Consider the following 21,215-nt stretch of genomic DNA (forward strand, 5'->3'; position numbering starts at 1 on the left):
AAAATAAGGGTTGTTGGGAAGCAGTTGAGTACAGTGGCCAAGAGCAAGGCGTTGGTGTTGGTTGGGGCTAGTTTTGAGTCTTATGCTCTGTGACCTAGTAACTCTATGACCAAGAGAAAGCAAATCACTAAAGCCTTAATTTCCTCATGTAAAGAATGGAAATTGTCATAGTACCAACTGCTCATGCAGCTGTTGTGTGGAAAATCAGGTACATTGCTCTTAATACATAGTAGGAATTATTGACGTAGGATAATGTCCCCAGTGTTTCCAAATGTTGGCTGTGGCTTGGTATGGTAGGAAGAGCAGTGTCTACCCTGAACTTGTCTTTATGTCCGCTGAGGGTGAGAGTGTCTAGAGCTGGGTAGGCAAATGGTAATTTGCAACATGTTATCAAGAGTTCTGAGAGGGATACCTGCATTCTGACCCAGCAATTCCAGCTGCTGAGAATTTAGCCTAAGGAAAGAAGTAAGGTTGTGCCTGTATTTCAGTGCAGGTCCTCCTTGTTCATGAGGAAAAAACCGGGGAACCACTTCAGTGTCAGGAGGGAGCTTGATCAATACATGGATCTACAAGCTATAGGATTCCTCCCGTGGAGTCCTCTTAGCCTTTACAACTGAGAAAGACAGCAGTCATATATCAGGAGAGCTGTGCAGGATACAGGATGATACATTGTTAGGGTGAAAAAGTGAGTATCAAAACAGCATGAACCCTTCTGAGGGATGGGGGTAACATTTGCCATTTTATTTATTTTTTAAGGTACATAAATGTACAGATGATTGGAAAGATGTACAAACAGATGCTGTAGAGCCTAATGGTCAAAGCACAGCCTCTGGCATGTAGTATCAAGATCCTGGGTCTGGCAATACAAGACTGAGGGCAAGTTCCAGAACTGTGCTATATGCCTCAGCCTCCTCATCTGAAAAGTGGGGCAACAATAGCTGGGATGCTTGTTTAGAGTAAATGAAATCAGACATGAAAATTCCTTACTAAGAGTAAGCACTTGGTGAGTGTTAGCAGCTCTCACTGCTATTCAACAATTAATTCTGGGATTATAGGTTCACTTATCTTATTATTACTTCTCTGTGTTGTCTTAATTGTTACTTTAAAATAGAATTGTTCAAAAAATTGTTTTTTGAAAATAGAAAAAAAGGTTTTTTAAAAATATGCAAACCTTAAGGTAACAAAGATGACTCTAATTTTGTTTAAAACATCATCTTAGAACAACAATGTGAATGCACTTAATGCCATTGAGCCATACACTACAATGGTTAAGGTGGTAAATTTTATGTGTAATATACCACAATTAAAAAAACCCACCAACATCATCATCATCAAAAATAGTAACAACCACCAAAAAAATTCAACATCATCATCAACAAAAATAACAACAAAAAAATTAATAAGCAAAGAAGAAAGTTCTGAAGGTGTCCCAGGGACTATTAGCAGTGATGAGATGGGATTGTTTTCTGCCTTATAGATAGTACTTTAGAGCCTGGATTTCCTTCCGTGAATACTTCTTAGTTCTGTAACTAGTGAAGTTGCTTCTCGGTGTTTCCTCAGAGCCCGGCTTCCAAGTCCGAGCAGTGCGGGTTGAAGCCTAGCCCCACGACCTGCCTCGGGTGTGACCTTGGCCCGCCTCAGCTCCAGCTCCCTCCCCGGGCGCTGCGAGCCTCAGTTTCCCGAACTGGGATGACAGTTCATCCCATCCCCCGCCCGGCCCCGCCCCGCGGCCCCGGGATTGGCTCGCGCATGGTCCCCCCTCGAGGCGGGGCCGGGTCGCTGCCGCCCGCCGGGCCTCAACCCGGAAATGCGGATCGGGGGCGCCGGCGGGGCTAGCCGGAAAGAGCGACAGCGAGTGTGGCCAGTGGGCGCGGGCAATGGAGGCAGCGCGGCGGAAGTCCCGCCCAGCGTCGCGTGGGGGCGGGGCGGCGCCGGGGGCGGCGGGCGGCGGGGCGGGCGCAGGATGAGGGCGGCCATTGCTGGGGCTCCGCCGCGGGGAGGAGGACGCTGAGGAGGCGCGGAGCCGCGCAGCGCTGCGGGGGAGGCGCCCTCGCCTACGCGGGGCCCATGGCCAGGACCACCAGCCAGCTGGTGAGTGCGCGGCGGCCGCCCTGGCGCGCCGGTCCGTCACCCGGCCGAGCGCGTCGGCCGCCGGGGCCCGGCGAGGCGGGGCGGCCGGCGGTCCCGGGGGCCGGGCGGTGCCTCACCTGCGGCTGGGCGGCCGGGCGGCCGGGCCGGGGACCTTTGGCGCCGTGGAGGCACCGCTTGGCCGCCGCGGGAAGCTCGGGCGCGAGTGCCGCGGACGCCGGCCCGGCGGGGGCGCTGACAGGCGCACGGAGGGCGGGGGAGGCCGAGGAGGTGTCACCGGCCCGTCGCGGTGGAAGTGCTGGGAAAGTTTGTTTTCGGCGCGGCCTGGAGCGGAGCCTCCGGGGCTATCTTTCGTTCTGTGGAGGAACCGCCCTGGGCCTTCACCTGGGATCGGGTCCTGGTGCCTCTGTTCGCAGCGAAAGCAGGAGGTGCGAGTTCTTCCTCAAAGCACCTGATGCTCGGGCCCCTCCGAATTCTCGATTGGAATGGAATCTGATCGACTCCGATACACGTCTTTCCTGGCCTCGCGGAGCGGCATTTGGATGCTTTTCCTGCCTTGAGGCTCCACTTTGGCATCGGCATCAGAGTGTTGGGAGCCTCCGGGAAGCCGGGCTTGAACCTACCACCGCGGGCAAGTGAGCGTGCCCGGGCGGAGATGTTAGAGCGAAGAAAAAAGATAAAGCACTTGTTGGGTTAAATGTTTTGGTGAAAGTATCGCTAGTGTTCCAGTGTTTTCTCTCTGTTGCTAAAAGTATCCCTGGTGTTTTTTTGCTTCCTTTCCTGTTAAGTTCTGGAGTCTTGGGAAGGTGATTTAAGGGTTTATACCTTGTATGCGAATGTGAAGTGGATGATGGAAGAATGTCTAGACAGCTTGAAAAATTTGGGTCAAAAGGCAGATCCCTTAAAATGAAGGAAGACCCAAAAAGTTTACTTGACCCATTATTTTCCGTGGTAACAACTTAATCTTTTTGAAGGGTCGTGAGCCCCTTTGAGACTCTGCGGGAAGGTCTGAGTGCCCTCCTATGAAAAACGCACAGCTACACCGTATTTTGTGATCACTACGGGAGGCTCTCGAACCTTTTCCAGGTCAACCGGGGACTTCAGGTTAAGAACTCTGCTTTACAGAGATGGTTGATAATCTGAAGTCTGAGAGGAGGAGGACCTGTTCAGTTGAGAAAAACGGTGAAAAGCGAAGAGATGTCTTTGACTATTGCAACATGTGTGGCTGTACCCCGGGGTGCCTAGACTAATACACAGAAACACGAATTAGGTTGTTTGGCGGACCTCAGTGGAGGCTGGGGCTGACAATGATCATGGAAGTCTGTAAAATGAACTTTCACACAGTGATGCTATTACAATGCAAGGTGTGTACTCTGATGGCGCCTATGGGAAGAGGAAAAGAATATCTTCTCATAGTCTTGGTAGTTCCATGTGATGGACATTTGACATCTGGAGTTTTCTTCGCAGAAGGCAGCTTTTTAGTGAAAAAATGCTGAAGTTCACCGAGAAAAAAATGAGTTACAGAATAAGTATCAACCTCCCGGTCAGGAAATGTTGTCTTCATCAGCTAGATTTCCCCACATGTACATGAGACTTTGCTGTCTTTACCGTCACTCATGGCAGAGATGCCCCAAGTATGGGATTCTTCACCTGAGGACAGATAGATTTGCACTGTTGAAGTGAATTTGTACCGGACTTTTAAAGAGGCACTTTATGAGAAGCCCCTCTGGCTGAGTTGTTTTCCCATTTCTTTAAGTATATACCACCAACAGGGGGAGCGGTAGGAATTGGGAAGTCTGGAAATGGCCTGGCTCAATTTGACATTAAGGTGAGCCAGAGGCTGTAAGAACCATTTATTGAGCACTTACTTTAAGGCAGGGACTTTGCAAGATAGCTCACATGGTGTTGCTTGACTTCTGTCTACAGTGTTGCGAGGTAGGTGTCATTCCCATTTTATAGGTGTGAAAACTGAAGTGCAGAGAGGTTAAGTACCTGCCTGGTTAATAGAGTGCAATTTGAACCCCCATCTGAGCAATGGCAGAGGCCTGAGTGCCACCCTGCCCTTCAAGTGAGGAGTGCCCCCAGGGAGGATCTGCTGGGCTGCTCAGTGCAGCACTTGGCCTAAGGAGGTCTTCAGTGCCACTGCCCAGGACATCTTCTCAGGGATTGTGTATGTCCTCTGACGCTGTGCTCGGGGCAGGAGGGGCATCTTGTCATGGAAAGACAGCACACTTATTTACTTCTTTGGGCAGATGGCTGAACTCTGTGACCCCTGGAGCCTGTTTCAGCTTCATGCTGTCAGAAAGCAGCTGTTTGGAAAGAGGCTCTGGTCCCTCCTTATTTGAGGGCTGATGTTCTCAGTGGGTGAGGCTTGACTCTTTTCTTCACAAAAAAGAACTGTGCAACGATTTTGTTAAAGGTAAAATTGTCGATCAGGTAGAGTGGTTCCCTGCACACTCTAGGGTGGCTCTGTCTTTTGCAAGTATGGCTGAGTCTGTGTGGGAGGGCAGTGGGGAAGGCAGAGAACAGGGAAAGAAATGGGTTCTGATTTTCACATGCCCGTTTAGGTAGCTTCTCATTATGTGGCCTCATGCAGTGGATGCATTTCTGTCCCTGTGACGCCCCTGACAGCAGTTATGAGCTGAGTCCAGAGCTGGCAAGGTGAGGTCCCCATACTAATACAAGGTGGAAGCGTAGGTTTGTTTTACTCTTCATATGTGCGTTTTGTAAGAAGGATCACCGCAGCAGCTTGTTGAGATATGTGACCTGAAGAGAGGCCTTGGGCAGCTCTTTAAAGCAGGACTTGGCCTCTCGGCTGCCTTTAGCACAGTTTTGGGGAGCAGGAAAAGGCAGATGTGGAGTGAGTCCCCCTTTTCAATCTGTGCCCTCGTCCCTTGAGCCACTTAATGTAGGGTTTGGGTGCATGTAAGGCAAGTGTGTAATGGACAGGGAAGTGCTGCAGAAGTGCACGGGGTCAAACAGGGTCAGTCCCTTCTGATAGTGTGAGGAAAACTGTCACAGGCACTACACTTTACCCTTCTTACGGAGTATTTTCTGTGGAAATGGACTTTGATGGAATCCCATGTGATACGTCACTTCTGTGACTGCAGAGCAAGGAGCCGCTGCTGGGGAACACCGGATGCAGAAATGATTCCCTCAGCAGGTGCCCGGGCTAGGGCCAGTGTGTGCGTGCTCTGCGCCTGCCCTGGTGATGACAGCTGGCCAGAGGGGTGCGGAGCACAGTTGTTTTGAAGGCAAGTTCAAAGGGCAGATCACTGGGGAGGAAGTGCTGTTGTGGAAACTGTACGTTTTGGACATGTATTGTTAAGACCTTTTGGTAGTACCTTCTTCTGTAACTGGATTACACTCTTGTTTAGTGTGATACCAGACCAGACCCTTTAAAGAATTATTTGAATATGGGGAACTGGTTGTGTAGCCAGCCCCTAGATTAATCAACAGGCAAGTGCATTTTCTCAAGAGTAGTGGGGAGCATGTTCTGATGATGGTGTCTTAGAGGAGAAAGGCCTGTTGGGTTCATGGTGGTTCTTGGGGACCTGTTTTCTGTGCGTGACACTGGTTATGTTTATATAGTTGCACAAAGTCTGCTTCTGTCCTCCTGGTCTAGAAAAATTTCCTGATTTAAACTAATTTTTTCTCCGAGAAATTCCAAGTTGTTTTGAATGTATTGCGAGAGAGAGTTCATTATAAAGGATTTACAGTTGTGAGCTTCAAATCTCTTATCAGAGCAACTGATTCAGGTTTCTGTTTAAATGGTTGGATTACGCATAGGCCCACAGAAGCGAGAACTGACAGCGCTGCAAACTCTGTGTGTGAAAAAGAGGGACAAATCTGACGTTAGCAGCCCATGACTGGGTTCATGGCCCACAGAAGAAAAAACAAGGGTGGTTTCCATCTGCAGGCTGGTCGAGGGGCCTGATATAGGTGGGTGCATATTTCCTTGTGGCCCATTGACCTCTTCTGTCCTACGGATAGGATTGTGCTCTCTGTACCAACCACTTGGAGCCTGCAGGGATTCAAAATATTGAAACCACAAAAGGTGTGGTTTGAAGGTATGTCTGGATGCCAAGGAAGTTAGCTCTGGAGGTCTGTGTCTTCTGCCTGTTTGCGGAGCTGGTGACAGGTCTGCCCATGTTGGAGAGGGCTGATGAAAGGCTGTGTGTGTCTCAGCAGCATTTCAGTCAGAATTCATCCGGCTAAAAGCTTAGCTTTTAACAGTGAATTCATTGTTAAAGTCTCATTCTTCAACCTGTTTTTCTTTTTTTGAATTAATTTTACTGTAGCAGGAGTTGTATCTCAAAGTGACAGCTGAATATTGGATGCTGTCAGAGAAGATTGGTAATATTCTCAGGGAGGTTTGAAGCCTCATTGAAGTTCTCCTTAAGTGCTTTGACCTGCAGTGGAAAGCTGTGGGGAAAGGGGCTTGGAGTTAACTTTTCCATTCTCTCTCTGTCTCCGGGAGATTGGGAGGACAGGGCTAGCAGTGGTCCTGGGAACTCTGCCTCCACCCAGGGGGAGAAGATTCACCTTGCAGACCTCAGTTGTGAACCCTATCTGAAGTGTGGTGCTTGTGGTCAGTGGTGGCATGACTGGGACACCCTCCTGCAGTGAGGGAATTAGTTGCGTCTGGAGGGGGATTGGTCACACTGTGTTCTCCTCATGCACTCTCTCCTGGTGATGCTGAAAACATTGACAAACTTTCTTCCTAGTTCTTCCTTTCTTGGTGAGGAAGTGAGGACTCACTGGTAGGGTCCCCAAGTTCCAATGCCCCTGTGACCTCCCCTACCTCTCCTGGCCTGTTACTTAGCTCTTCCTCCGGGGTCCCTTGGATGCCTTTGCCATGTAGCCGCTTTTCCCAGCCTGCACAGCTCCTGAGAGTGTCCAGGATGTTCTTGGTTGCCAGGTTCTCCTCTTTAGGCCCTTCCTCTTTGCTTGAAGAAATGCCCCTCAGTGGAAACCCTGCCCTGCGGCTATGAGTCCTTTTCTGGTCAGTCAGCTTCTTTGTGCTACTCTCCCCTTTGGTCTGCATCAGGTTTTGTTATATAGTCAATGTTGAAAACAGGTTCTGTACCTTGTTACGTATTTATCTTTCTGAACCTGGAGTCTTTAGGTTGTTGCTGTTACTCTTTTTCACGCTTTTGCCTCATGGTTCTCATACCTGGGCTTCCTGTGGCATGTTTGTCTCAAGCCTGTCTGTCTTACCATCTTTGCTGTTTATTAAGAAAAACATCCTTGAATCCTGCATATCTACTCTGACTCCCTGTGTTCAGAGCTGTATATGTTTGAGGGGTGGAAGTTCTCATAATAATAAACTGTCACTTATTTAACATCCAATATGAAACTTTCCAAACTAGGAAGTCCAGTGGTCCCATGTTCCATTTCTTCATTGTCTAAGGAAATATAATTTAAAAAGGGGATAGCCCTTTTTTCTGCATGTATGTTATACCACCTGCCTGACCATTGAAAGATTATGTTTCAAAGCCATTGGTTCCTTTTTATGCTACAGCCCTTCCTGGGAAATTTTGGTGACCCATTGTTAGGTTAAACCTGGACTAGTAAGTGTTAGTGTCGAACATACAGAATTCTGAGCTGAGGCTCTCAGTGTCGGCACTGCTGCCCTGCTGTGAGCCCTGCCATGGACCACTGTCCTCACGTGGTCAGACCCTGAGTTCCTCACCTGTAGAAGAACTGAGGTGGGTGATATGGACCCTGCTCTAGAGACAGCCGCCTCCAAGGTAGGGTTAGATTGGTTTGTTTATTGTTTAATAGAGGCACTGGGGATTGAACCCAGGACGTTGTGCATGCTAGTCAAGCACTCTATCAACTAAGCTATACCCTCCCCCTCACCAAGGCAGTTTTTTTCCCCATCAGGAGGATTATTTTCTTGAAGATCCCTAATTAAGGATCAGGATCACCTTAGTTTCTCTGACCCAAAGCCAAGCTGCTTTTCCCTCATGGCAGAGGGACCACGGGGGAAACAACCACCCTGCTCTGCGGCCCTCTTGGCACATCTCTCTTTGCTGCTTTGGGTAAGGTCAGAGGGCTTTTCCTAGCCCTTGGCTTTGCTCTAATCTCTAAGAGTGTTCTGTCCTAAGAGGAGCGCTTGCTCCCTGAGTGGGTGCAGCTGTGCCCCTGAGTGTGAGAGGCTCCACCTTCCCGGGATGGTTGTGCAGCTGGTGGTCTTGGGGGGTGTCTCAACACTCAATGTCTGGGCAGCCCAGCTTGTCCTGGGTTTTCCTGCCATGCACCTGTGCACAGATGTGCAGTGAGTGAGTGTGAGTGAGAGAGCCACCAGGGAGGAGAGCAGGAGTGAATGTGAATTTTAGACCCAGTGTGTGCTTACACTAGGTGTAGCAGTTCTCCTTTGGGAGATGATGGGAATAGCCCAGTCTCTGGGAAGATTGCCTGAACACTGGCTCCGCTCAGGCATGTTCTTAGGGAGGTCTAACCTATAGCAGCTAGACCCTGGGAAAGCAAGTAAGTTAGCAAGCTAACTTACTTAGCAAGCTAAGAAGCTGGATGACTGCTCATTTGCAAGGTCTTGTCATTATTAACTGGCTTCCTTCCTTGAGGGTGAGCCCTTAGCCATTCTGCTTTTTTCTCTCAGTGTGACCTGTGACTTAGCCTGGACCGGAGGCTGAGAGAATAAACTGTTCCCTCAGTGTCCAGTCTCAGCAGCTCAGTGTGTATTGCCCTCTTTTTCCATTGTTAACTCATTTTTTTCTTTGTGTAGTTTGGTATTTTTCTTTCATTGGTTTTTTTCATTGGTCAAAATTATAGTCTACTGATTGAATATACATAGCTGGTTATTATTAGATGTACAGGTTTTAAAATGTGTATCTAAATATAGATTTTATTTGTGAATGCATATATTCCCATGACTAAAAAAGTCCAAAAAACAAAAAACAGCAACTCCTATAACCTAAATGCCTTTTTTTTTTTTTAAATCTTAGAACTCTCTTGTCCAGAAATTACTGGCATTGAGCTGTGTGTCTCTAGGGTAGAAGAGGGTGAGGATGGGCTGGTGGTGGGTTAGGAGAAGAGGCATCAACAGAAACAGGGCTCCACGCTCATGGCCTGAAGGAATTCTTGGGTGAAAAAGACCACATTTGCATCTTAGTAGGTGAGGGGCATCCTTTGTGTGCTCCCACCCCTCTGTGAGCCCCACTAACCATGGCTCTCTGCTTCAGGGGCTGAAGGGAAATGGTCAGCAACATGGCCCTTGATGTCTGAAGGGGAGGGCTGTGTCTTGCCAGGAGTGGGTGGACAGTCTTTGTGTGGCTGCTCCAGAGAGGAACACAGAAGAGTCTGGACCCAGGGTGCACTGAGCAGGGGCTTTCCTGGGACAGGCAGGCTGGAGACAGGGAAGCAGGGAAGTGGCCAAGTGTGGAGGAAGTTTGAGGAGGGACCCCTGTTTTGCATGCTGGGAAGACCAGGTGTGCTGTGCTTACCTAGTACTTTCTCAGGGAGACCCACTCTGCTTCCAAACACGGAGGTCTTTTGGACAAGCTGAAGAAGGTGGTGGTATTAGGAAATTTATACTAAACGTATTCTGTGTTAGGTTTTTCCCTTTCAAATAAATTATTTTCTTTCAATAATCATATATTTTTCAAATTAGTATTCGGTATTAACTGAGTCAAGTTTTAAATGACACAGGATGTTTTCAGATCCTTTAAGTCTGCTTGAAGCTATCAAAATAGCCTCTAAACAAACTTATTTTTTTAAAATAAACTTGATTTTGGAATAATTCTGGGTATATAGAAGAGTTGCAAAGACAACACAGAGTTCCCATAATACCTATCATCCCACTTCCTCTAGTGTTAACATCTACACAACCCTGCCACATTTGTCTAAACTAAGACAATAACATTGGTACCATGCTATTAACTGAACTGCAGATCTGTTTGGGATTTCATCAGTATCCCCCCAGTGTCTTCTTTCTGTTCCAGGATCCCATCCAGGGTACCACATTGCTTTTAGTTGTCTTGTCTCCTTGGTCTCCTCTGGTCTAGGACAGTTTTTCAGTCCTTCCTTGTTTTTCATGAACTTGATGCTTTTGAAGAGTACTGGTCAAGTATTTCATAGACTGTCCCTCAGCTTAGGTTTTTCTAATGTCTTTGGTGATGAAGCTAAGATTATGGGCTCAGGAAGATGCCCTTGGAGGTTGGGTGCCCCTAGTGCATCCTGTCAGGGATGCCTGATGTCCACATGATTATTACTGGCAAGGTGAAACAAGATTCGTTTTTTTTAACTGAATTATAATTAATTTGCAATGTTGTGTAAGATTAACTGGAATTAAGCCTATGGCCCTACTCTGCTCTCTGGTTCTTGCTGTTTATGTGTCATAGGATGACCACAGTATTTTTATTTTGGGAGGGACTTCATGCTTACCCAATTGGATCCTTCTGGTTTCCAGATGAAGACACTTGGGAGTTGGAGGGCTTTAGAACTGGCAGGGGGTCCAGGTGCCTGCCTGCTCTGGCCACTTTCCGCAGGCACGGACACTCCCAGGATGCTCTGCAGGGACAGAGGTGTCCCCCGGTGCAGAGTGAGCCTGAACTTGCTGATAGAAATGGTTTCTAATCAGGGGAAGGCCTGTGTCCCTCTGGAGTGTTTGGAGACTGCTATTTGTGATCTAATTAGCATTTGCTGTGATCTGCTTGGGTCCTGTGTGCTCAGTCTCTTTGTGCTTTCTTTGCAGGTAGGAGGAGAGATCTGTATCACCTGGCCTTTGTGAAAGTAGGTGGTCAGCTTTGGTATGTTCTCCTCTAAGTTATTTTCTTTCAGGTGAAGCTGCAGTGTTGTTATTGTCTAAAGGTCTTGAGTCACAGTCTACCGTGTGGGCTGTTACTTTGAGGCTTTGAGATTGAATCAAGAGGAGAGTTTGAGTTTCTTCTAACCCAGAACTCAGAAGATAGGCATTTTCAGGAAAACCATGAGTTTGGTGTGTTCCCACCCATCTATAAATTCACCCCTCCAACCTCCCTTCCATAGGACCACAGCAAAAACGACAGTTATGCAGGTAGGAACTGGTAGGAAGAAAGACCAGGGAGCTGATAGAAGGGGAAAGCACTTTGAAAAATTGACTGAGGGGGTCCCTGGCAGCAGTGGAGAGGCCTCAGGGCATTGAAGGCCCAACCTAGGGCTCTGGCCTGTCCAAAAGCTGTTGGGTGTTCAGAGTTGGCTAAGGGAAGGCAAAACACAGACTGGCCTGCCTGCCTGCCCTTTTCCCCTTCCTCCTCCTCTTTTGTTTCCGGTAACTGAACTCTATATTGGTGATCGGTGGAGGTGTGGATGAATGTCATGCTAGACAAAATAGATCTTTCTCTGCACACTGATGTTGTGAAGTTCTACTGTGGGAGTTAGCCGTTAACAGTGGGACAAAGTCCCTCTGTGTCTTGCTTGGCCGTTATTGTTCCCAATAAGAAACTCTTTATTCAGAATTTGCAGATAACAAGCCTAAGAAGGGAAAACATCTGTTTATGGAGCCTTTTCAGGTATCAGGCTAGCATTCACAGTTAGAAATAAGTTGGGTCTCTCTTCTGCCATTGCAAACCATGTAAGTGTATCCTGCTGGAAGGGTGTTCATGCCAGATGACCTTTATATATATGGCCAGTGACATTCTAGGGGTTGGTTTTTGTTTTCTTTTCCTATTTCAAGGAGAGAAAAGCTTCTGAGGATTAAAAAAGAAAACTCTTACCGCATTAATCTGGCTTTTTTTTTTAACAGGATAATCTGTAAGGGTTATTAGAATAGCACATCACTGTGGTTATCTTTATGTGTGAAACACTGATGGAAGATAAACAAAATCCAGGCCATTTTGGGAAACTTTGACGAGTTCCTACAGGTCCCTTTGCTGCTGTCAAGAATGGTGCACCTTGCTGGGGGAGATGCTGCAGGCCGGCAAGGACAGGTTGTAGTACACTGAGGTTGAAGGACACAAGGGGAGGAGAGGGTATAGGTGATGGGTCAGTGTCATCAAAGGGGAGGTGGCAGGGCTGCTGCAGCCACAAGAGAGGTGGGAAGCGCTGAGGATCTCCAGCCCAGTAGAAGGGAAGGCAGGGCTAGGGGGAGGGATTGAGAGGGCTGGAACCAGAGAAAGGTTCTCATTTCATTGGAAGTACCTATGTGCTCTAGATTTTATTTTCACTTCTGACCTTTTAGTCTTGGAGTCTAAGGGAGGTTTCCTTTAAGGAGCTGGAGTTGGAAGCTGGAGGGTGGAAAAGAGGTGGCCTCAGCCAGGGTTCAGCTCCTGGGTAGAAAGGTAGCAGCTCAGTACCTGCTGGCCTCACTGCATCACTTACTTTCAAGATAATTTACTTTTGATCAAGTTAGGTATCACTTAGATTCCCAAACTAGATTGTAGGGGAAATTGTTTGCTGAATGAATATAATTCCCATGGGAAGCTGTGTATTTAAGTGGTGTATGATTAATGTTACTTGAGCTTAGAAACTCCATTTTTCTTAGTTGTCAACTTTAATATGTTAAATTATTAATTTTAGGGAAACAGAAGGCAAGAGCTTGTTGATGTTATTGTTTTCTGACTAATAATAGATTTTACTGAGTAAAGCTTTTAATGCATATTCTTTCTAGGTTTTATCCGAGTTACTTGGTTGTGAAATGGAATCTTAAATATATGGATTGGATTAGTTATCTTTGGAGTGCTGCTGTTTTTTCTGATCCAGCTCAAGGATGACAGGCTTTAAAAGCAGAAATAGGATTTCCATGCTGGGCCCTCACTGATGGTTAAGGATTTCTTTCCCACACATAGGACCTGTATGTAAAATTTATTCATTTATTTATCTGTTCATTAGCAAATACTTCTTACAGATTGCTGGTCTTTTCTGAATGAATGGACTGATGGGCCTGGAAGGAAGTTCAGAGCCTCTGTGGGCCCCACAAGTATCACCAGTGTCCAGTGAAGACTAAGTGGCCTCTGTGGTGGGAAGGCCACTGATAAGGTTCCTCAGAGGCCCCCACCCATCTAGAACCCCTGTGCTGCATCTGCTGACCCTCCTAGGTCAGCCTTCATCCATTGCAGGCACAAGGCTAAAGGTTACAAGTAACCCACCAGAAAATCTGCCTTTCCTTCACCCAGAGGTCATCATTATTTCTTTCCTGTATTTTTAAAAATCAAATTGGGACCCTTATTGTATATCTGAGACAGTTTTGCTGTTTTCACTGAGTATTTTTGTGTGAGTCACTTCCAGTGGCTGCGTAGTATTCTTCTCTATGGGTGAACCATGAGTGTTGTCCTCCTGGTGGACATTTGTATAGCCATTTCTATCTTTTTGGAGCAATTTCTTAATTCACGTTTTCATAATATAAATCTTCCTCTGAATTTGATTGTTTTGTCTAGATTCAATGTAGAGGAATTTGGCAGGTCAGAAGGACTTGAGCTTAAGGTGTGATATGATAGTGGTTATTGATTACTTCCCAGGAAGGTCCTGGCAGTTTGGGGCCCTACTTTCTTGTTCTCTAGCTAACATGGAGTATCAGCATCAGACACACCCTCTGCTAACTGGGGAGGGTTGAGAGCATTGAGTTTGAATATGGTTTCACTGTTGGGCTTGTGACTGTGGACAAGGACCTGCTCTGTGCCTCAGTGTTCCCATCTATAAAAAAGGGATACCAGTGGTCCTTACCCCCAAAAGTTGTTTAGAGGACTGTGATAATATGTGTAAAATGCTCAGAAGTGTGTGTGGCAAACAGTAAGTGCTTAATAAAAGTTATTTTTAGTGGTAGAGAAAGATGGCATTTCATTAATTTCCTTTTAAGCAGTATTATTTAACGTTGTATCTGTAAGGGGTGCGTATAATTATATAGAGAATTTAAAACAAACTATCATGTGCCATCACCCTGCTTTAAAAATAGGATTTTACTAGGCTCTTAGAAGCCCTCTGAGTGGCCCTCCTGATCTCCCCTCCAACCCAGTAGTAATCCTGATGTTCATGTTAATCAAATTAATGGCATGTGAAGTATACCTTTATGCAGTTCCAAAGTGCCAGGAGGAGGTAAGCAGAGCTTTGGTGTCCCTGCAAAGAGTCTGATATTTCAATGTTTCATAGTATGTTTGTGGTATGTACAAAGTTAATGTTGAAGGTACAGGTTTAGTAAAATTCAGAGACACTGTTTACCGAGTCTGCAGTCTGTTAAGCCTGAAGACTAGACTACAAAGGCAGCCCTGACTTTGTGTTCTTCCACCTGCCTCTTTCTGGGTGAGAGGCTCCAAGGAGCTGGAGAAGAGAACCGGAGGACAGATTAAGTGGCCACCCTCGGGGATCACCCACTAAATACTCTCCCTCCTCTCTTGCCCTTCTCCAGCCTGCTCCATGGAACAGCAGAAAGTCTTACTCGGGTCTTTGTTTAAATCCAGCCTCCATCCACCTGCAGCTTCAGCTCCTACATGTAGTTCCGTGCCTAGTTAAAATGAACTGCATTTTGCTGTTTGTCGCACTGTGCGAGAGCATTGCTGACCACTTGGGTCATGTGGGCCAGCTTGCCATCTGCCTGCGGTTGAAGGCTAATGTGAGCAGAGCATGTGGTGTGGTCTGTGTTACGAGCACACGCAGATGGGTGCCCAGGCCCCAACAATCCCCTCCCATCACCTTAGGCAGTAGGCACACCTGGCCTGCCCTGTGAACATGACAGATGTACTTCACAAAGTGCTTTCGAGCTCATGTCTGTTGTGGGCGCCAAGCAGCCCATAAGGAGTGGGTCGATGTTATCAACTCATTTTATAGAAGAGTAAGTTATGGCTCAGAGAGAGTGTGGCTTACCTGTGGTTACTCAGGATTTCAGCCAAATTGGCTAGGGTCCTCAGTTTTGCTCCTTCACTGTAGTCTTGATGGTGGAGGTTTGAGGTTTGGGGAAGGTAGCAGTGGTTGCCCCTACCTCTATCAGGTTTTTTTCCTTGCTGGGCCTAGCTTTGTGGAATTTCTTGGAGAGGAGGTTCTTACCAGAATATTCTTTGCCAATGTACACCGCTGACTTGAGAGCAGTGTCCCTTTGGGGGTGGGCTGGTTGAATTTGGCAGCCTGACATCTGCCTTTATGTGGGAGCCTAGAGAGAGGTGTCCCCCTGTGTAGTGTATTGGTTGTATTAGTTGAGAGCCTTTCTGAGCTTCAGAGCACAGTCCGCCCAGGCAGCATTTAAAAGCAGCTTAGCTTTTCGAGTTTGGGATCCTTTCTCTTGTTGGTGGGAGCCTTAAGCTGCGTGACAGCATCTTGACCATAGAAGGCCCTGATTTTGATCTTGACTCCTCTCCTGGTGTGTTAAGGGAGCACAGCCTTTCTATATCATTTTGTATGCCTCACAGTTAAAATTGGGCCTCGTAGTACAGTATATATTTAATTTTTACTCCCAGATAAATAAAGAGATAAATTTGGAGGGGGAATAGGCTTCATTTTGGTCTTGAAGGACTTATTTTATGATCTGTTGACCCTTGGTTGGGAAAACTCAATGTGTGTCTTCTGTGTTGTTTAATCCTAAAACTACTAATAACGTACTCCCTCTGAGTCAACTTGAGTGCTTTGTTGAGATTAGCTCATTAAATCCTCACAGGAAGCCTCGAAGGCCCAGTTCTCCTTATCCCTGACTATTAGGTAAAGTCTGAGCCACGGAGAGGTGATACAGTTTGTTCAAGGTCAGGTGGCTAGTGAGGAGCAGAGCTGGGATCCCAACCTGGCAGAGTTCTAACAGTTGGGAGATAACTTCTCTACTTATTCTGGTAACTTGTTTGAGGCCATGACTATTTGTATGCAAAAGGTTTGCACAGTTTACTAATGATTAAGCATTTGGAACTATTCATTCTTGTGACATCATGAAGTTAGATTCTTCCTCAGCAGGTCTGCAGAAACTTTAAACTCTTAAGAGCCAAGACACTTAAAGCATCTAGCTGTGATTGCTCACATTTGGGTAGTGTAGTTCCCCAGGTTTGAATCCTTGGCCCTGGTGCAGAGCGACAGGCTCCCCCATCAGGATAAAAGAGTTTCTCATCACGCCAACACTAAGTCTAGCTTCAAACTCTCAAGCTCATTCTTCATAGGAAATCCTTGCTTAATTTGCATTTCATCTTTCCTAAAGAGATAAAGATAGACAGATAAAGATCCAGAGGGATCTGAGGGATCAGTCAACCCTTCTCACTTAAAGTTAGCTTCTCTGCCTCCTGGTGCTGACTCAGTTGCCGTTTGTTGTTTTCTTTTCTCCTTCTAATCCCTGGGGCTCAGGTAGGATTGGGCTCTTGGTAGGTGCTAAGTAAATATCTGTTAGCAAAATGAACTGATAAATTACTTTTTATTGTAAATAACTACATTTCAAAAACAGAGGAGGAGAAACCATGAATCTCCCATCCTAACACAGCTCCTCCGAACCATTTTGGAGCAGAAAGCTTTCCTCCCTCCCTCCCTCCCTCTCTCTCTCTTTCTTTTTATTCAAAGATACACACTCCATAGACAGTGCAGACCATCTCAGAAGGCAAGAGAAAGGCCATGAGGTGTGGGGGTTGGGTGCTTAGTTTAAAGTAAAAGTGGATACACATTCCATAGGCAGAGTGCAAGGCCGTGTCACTCAGAAAGGAAAGTGCGCGGAGAGCTTTCCTTCAGCTGAGCCACATCCCATGTGTAGATGCAGCAGCCCAGGCCACTGGCTGTGGCTTCTCCCCCACACACATACAGTGCCTCCTGAAACCTGGGGGAGTTGTCTCATCTCTTCACTTCCTTGTCTGCGTGGTGCAGTACTGTCTTGCCACCAGGTAATTAAGGACTTGTGAGGTGTACTTTAAAAATATATGGCTCTGAAAAAAAAATACGGCCCTGTGTTTTAAAAATAAGCTTGTATCTACCTGACAATTAATCTCCTAAGGGTTAGTCAGCAGCTTTGGAAGAGGTGAGATGTCTGGTGTATGGGACCTGATGATTGGTAGAAAAGAAATCAGTGGGTCATTGTTTTCCTTTGCCCTAAGTGGATTTGCATTTTAAGTTCATTTGGAAGTCACTTGTTTAAAACGTGGGCTTGTCTTTCTGTTAGAGATGTTCTTGCAGAAGGGTAGTTGTAGTCCTTGCTGAAGCCCCCATCTGTTCATGCTCTGAGGAGGAGGGGTGGGGAGTGGAATCACACTGATGGGTATAGAATGAGAATTATGTTGAGTGGAGTTGGAGGGATGTGACCCACTTTTCCAGAGACATCAAAGGTGCTGGATGTTGATGGCGCCAATTTTCCTAGCCAAGTTCAATTGAGAACAGCTGTCTTCCCTTGTGCTCAGTATTGCTGTGCCACAGACACATCTTCCACTTTTCTTAGGACCAGTGCCGTTACAGAACTTGTCCTGGTGGACACAGAGGGTAGGAGAGAAGAGCACAGAAGGGATCCCCTCATGCAGGGGGATTTAAAGGGTGCTGGTACTGGGAAGTGGAGGAGGAAGGTTGGGGCCTGGCCTGGCCAGTGCAAGGCCTTGGTCACGAGGACCCACAGTGGCCACAGATGTGAAGCTGTCGGTGAAGCAGGCTGCAGCTCACAGCCTTCCCTTGGGTGTGAAGGGCTTGGATTTGGGGTGCACCCCTGTATATAGGAAAGGCCAGCAGTCATGACTTGTGGTGGCACAGTACCTGCGGGACCGGGCAGGGAGCCACGTTCTTGAGAACTTGTGACCAGCTCCATTTTATGAGGGAGGATGAGGATGGGGGACAGGCATACCTAGGGTATTGTTGCTTTAAACTTCTCCAGAGATTTAAATTTCAGAAAGTGAGTAACCGAAAGTATTTACTTACCATAATTTTGGGTCACTAAGTGGGTGGCAAGCTGACTGGGCTGTGCTGGGAGGGAGTGACTCACCGGCAGGCCCTGGGTTGCCTGGGCACCCTGTGCTGTGCTGCCTCCACGGGGTCGGGGTGCTGGTGGGCTGGAAGGAGCTCCTTGGGAACCTGACTACCAACCAGCCCCTGCCCCAGAGCCCCCGGTAGTGAGTGTCCTCAGGATCAGGGCAATATTCTCAGAGTGCTATTTATGCGGCTTAATTGCTGCTTCAAAATGTTAGAAAAATTAGCCCTTTAGAATAACAGAGATAGTACAGATAAGCATTTGGTCTTTTCACACTGGAAGAGGGCTCTTCTCTTAGGCTTTTCGTTTTACAGTTGTTGCTTTAAAAAATGCTTTAAAAGTTAGTATTTTAATCATTTAATCATTTTAACTGAAGAAGTGAAACTGTTCATTAAAACGTACCCATGCCAGCAAGCTATGGCTGCAGGAGGAGAAAGCATGAGCAGTTGTCCTGTAAACATCTCTCTGTCAGTGAGGGGCCCTGAGAGCTGGTCTTGCACTGAGGTGCTTGGCTGGTGTGCTGTGGCGAAGGCAGGAAGGAAGTTGCAGAATTCCACAGAGGAGGAGGGCTGCCCATGATAAGTCTCTGTGTCATCATACTCATTATGCTGGAGCAGAGAGAATACTACTGGGACGCTTCCAGAGTGGCCGTGGTGTGGTGGCTAGTATTTTTGAGCCCAGGGCTGATGTGGGACAGTACAGCTGTGGTTAGGCTGGCATCAGACTCTGGTTCAGGAGCTGGACCCTTATGGGAAGCCCCATTTCTCAGACTCCCACCCTTGTGGTTTGAGGTGCCCACAGGGTGCCAGAAGTGACCCCAGGAGGAGTGTTTCTGGGACCTTAAGATCCCTACCTGGTGTCCTGAGGTTCTGTCTGGAGATGGCCTGTGCTGAGGGCCAAATTGGACAATCGTGAGTACAGAGCTGCTCCTGCCCCCGGGCCTTTGCACTGGCTAGTCTTCTGCCGGGAAGGCTCTCCCCACACATCTTTAGGGCTTTCCCCACCTCCTTGGATCTTTGTTTAGATGTTGCCTTCCCAGTATGGGTTTCTCTGTTTAAATGTATACGACCCCCATCCAAATACTCCCATCTTCCTTCACTCTCGTATGTTTCTTACAGTAATTTATCACCATTTGACACACTGAATTTTACCTGGGTTTTGTTTTTTGAGGGTCTGTCTGCCCCCACTAGAATGTGGACTCCTTGAGTTTTGTTCTTTGTTGTGTCAGCAGTGCCACAAAAACTGTGTGGCACATAGTAGGTGCTCAGTGAACATTTGTTGCTGAGGTGGATTTGTTGAAGTGTGGTCTTGGGGTGACTGCATTTACGTTAAATTGTTGCAGCTGCTGTGAAGTGATGGTGGCAGCCCTGTGTTTCTCCTAAAGCATGTGATGGGGAAGCAGGTTTGTGTGTGTGTGTGTGTGTGTGTGTGACTGTATTACATCATCTATTATTGTCATTTCAAAAATCTAGAGTTCTTTGTACACTTTACTTGGATGTTGATTTCAGAATGACTGGTTTTTCTTTCTGACTCATGAAGTCGGCTGAATCTGAATTTTGAACCTGAAACATTAAGGGAAAGTGAAACTTGGAAATGTGTGATGCATGATTAGCTATTATTGCATTTTACTTTCTGTATGTGAATATTTCCTTTCCTTCCATTGCAGTGCCATCTAAGCCGCTGTCACCCTCCCTTGGACTTGCTGCAGCCTTCTAATGGCTCCACATGAGAGCACTCTCTCTGAGCCCCTCACCAATCCATGCTCTGGCCCCATAGCAGCCTGGGGTCTGCTTTGTACCCCCAGTACTCATCCATCTCTGCCATGGCCACCCTCACAGCTTGAATCAGCTAGTTCTGTAAATGATGTTGGGCCTGTCACCCCATTAGGATGTAGCTTCCTAGGGGTAGGGACCACATCTGCCTTACAGCCAAGTCCCTGGACCCTCGCTGGCACAGTGGCCATGTTTGTAGAGTAATTGCGTTGATAATGTTGTTAATTTATCTCCTTTAAGAAACTCTGATAAACAAAAATGAGTGGTATATTTTTATGAAATTACAAAACCGTGGCTTTGGAGGGTAGGATGTGCTTACAGAAGTGCCACATCCTGAGTTGTCTGCACTGGATGAGTTAAGCATCTTGGAGCTCCCCTTGACCCTCCTGGGTCTTGTGCATGCTGGGTTGCAGGATATGCTGTAAGCTGTGGCAAACTGTAGAACGCGCCTGCTGTGCCTGGGTGGGTGAAGGCGCTGAGTGGTTCCTGGGGTGCAGTGGTGGAGTCCTGGGCATTTGAGGAATGGTGGTTGTGCTCTGTAGGTGAGGTGGCTGGTGTATGTGTGTGGAGACACGGCATTCTCCCTGCTCCCTCTCAGTCTGGCCCCACGGCCACCTTGCCCTGCTCTGGCATCTCCAGAGCCCACACTCTGTTTCACTGACTATGGCCAAGCCTTCTACTTCAGTATGCATCAAACTGAAGCAGGCATGGTTTAGCTCAGGCTCCAGAACATTCTCACCTGTCCAGGGCATGCTGACAGTTTTAGCCAGTTGCCAACAACAGAGAAAGACTCACTAATTTATGTTAATTTTACTTAGGTGGCATGTATCCCTTAAAGGAGACGCTTATCAATGTCTGCCTTCAAACCTCTCATTGGAGTTGTGCTTTTGGGCTGGGTGAACTAGCCAGGCAACTTGTGAAGGTAACAGTTAGCACCCAGTGTATTGACGTTTACAGGTGGGAAAATCCTAGGCTCAAACTTTTATCTTGTGGCAGGCTCTATGAAGTATACAGGTGGCCAGGGCATTTTCCATGGCTTACCAACCTCATGGGTTGGACCGATGTTGGGGAGGGCGTTAGCAGGTTTTATCCAGCAGATGCTCCACTTCCTCCCTTGTCAGTGCCAGGCCAGGTGCTGCTCGGTGTTGTGGGTCTGGAGTCAGGTCCAGCTCTGTCGAGACAGCCTGTTGGTTTTCGCCATGCCTCATGGTTGACTTCCGCATGTCCACCGCAGAGCCCAGAATGGGCAGAGGTGCAGGGCAAGGGCTGCCACCTGGCTGGTGCCTGTGTGTAGAGCTGGCCTAGCCAAGGTCAGGAGCAAACTCATGTTTTCTAAGGGGCCGTGCTCTCTTTTGAAGACCTGTTCTGAACACCTTTTTTATAACCTTGGAAACCACTTTGATGAAAAGAAAAGAAAGCTCTCAGAAATACGTGCTTGTAAAACAGAGTTTCATCAGAATTACCTTTCGTTGTCTTTGAGGATCACTCTCATGGGCTGGGTGTTGTTCAGTCAGCATTCA

The 21,215-nt window shown here is 47.2% G+C and overlaps 1 protein-coding gene across 4 annotated transcripts in view; it reads left to right on the forward strand.

Moving 5' to 3' along the window:
* Positions 1-21,215, forward strand: part of PDPK1 (3-phosphoinositide dependent protein kinase 1) — a 68,620-nt gene that overhangs the window by 2,258 nt on the left and 45,147 nt on the right. Inside the window, exons 1-2 of one of the 4 annotated variants that reach the window (XM_072942485.1) lie at positions 1,950-2,091; positions 10,808-10,862. Coding sequence is in view for 2 of the 4 variants with exons in the window: in XM_072942482.1 (XP_072798583.1) it covers positions 10,808-10,845 (38 nt within the window). In the remaining 2 variants the exon portion in view is untranslated. Of the gene's footprint in view, positions 1-1,939; positions 2,092-10,807; positions 10,863-21,215 lie in introns of those variants that run through there. The other 3 variants (XM_072942484.1, XM_072942482.1, XM_072942483.1) reach the window with 3 other exon arrangements.

This window comes from Vicugna pacos, chromosome 18, assembly GCF_048564905.1.
Source record: "Vicugna pacos chromosome 18, VicPac4, whole genome shotgun sequence".
NCBI lineage: Eukaryota > Metazoa > Chordata > Mammalia > Artiodactyla > Camelidae > Vicugna > Vicugna pacos.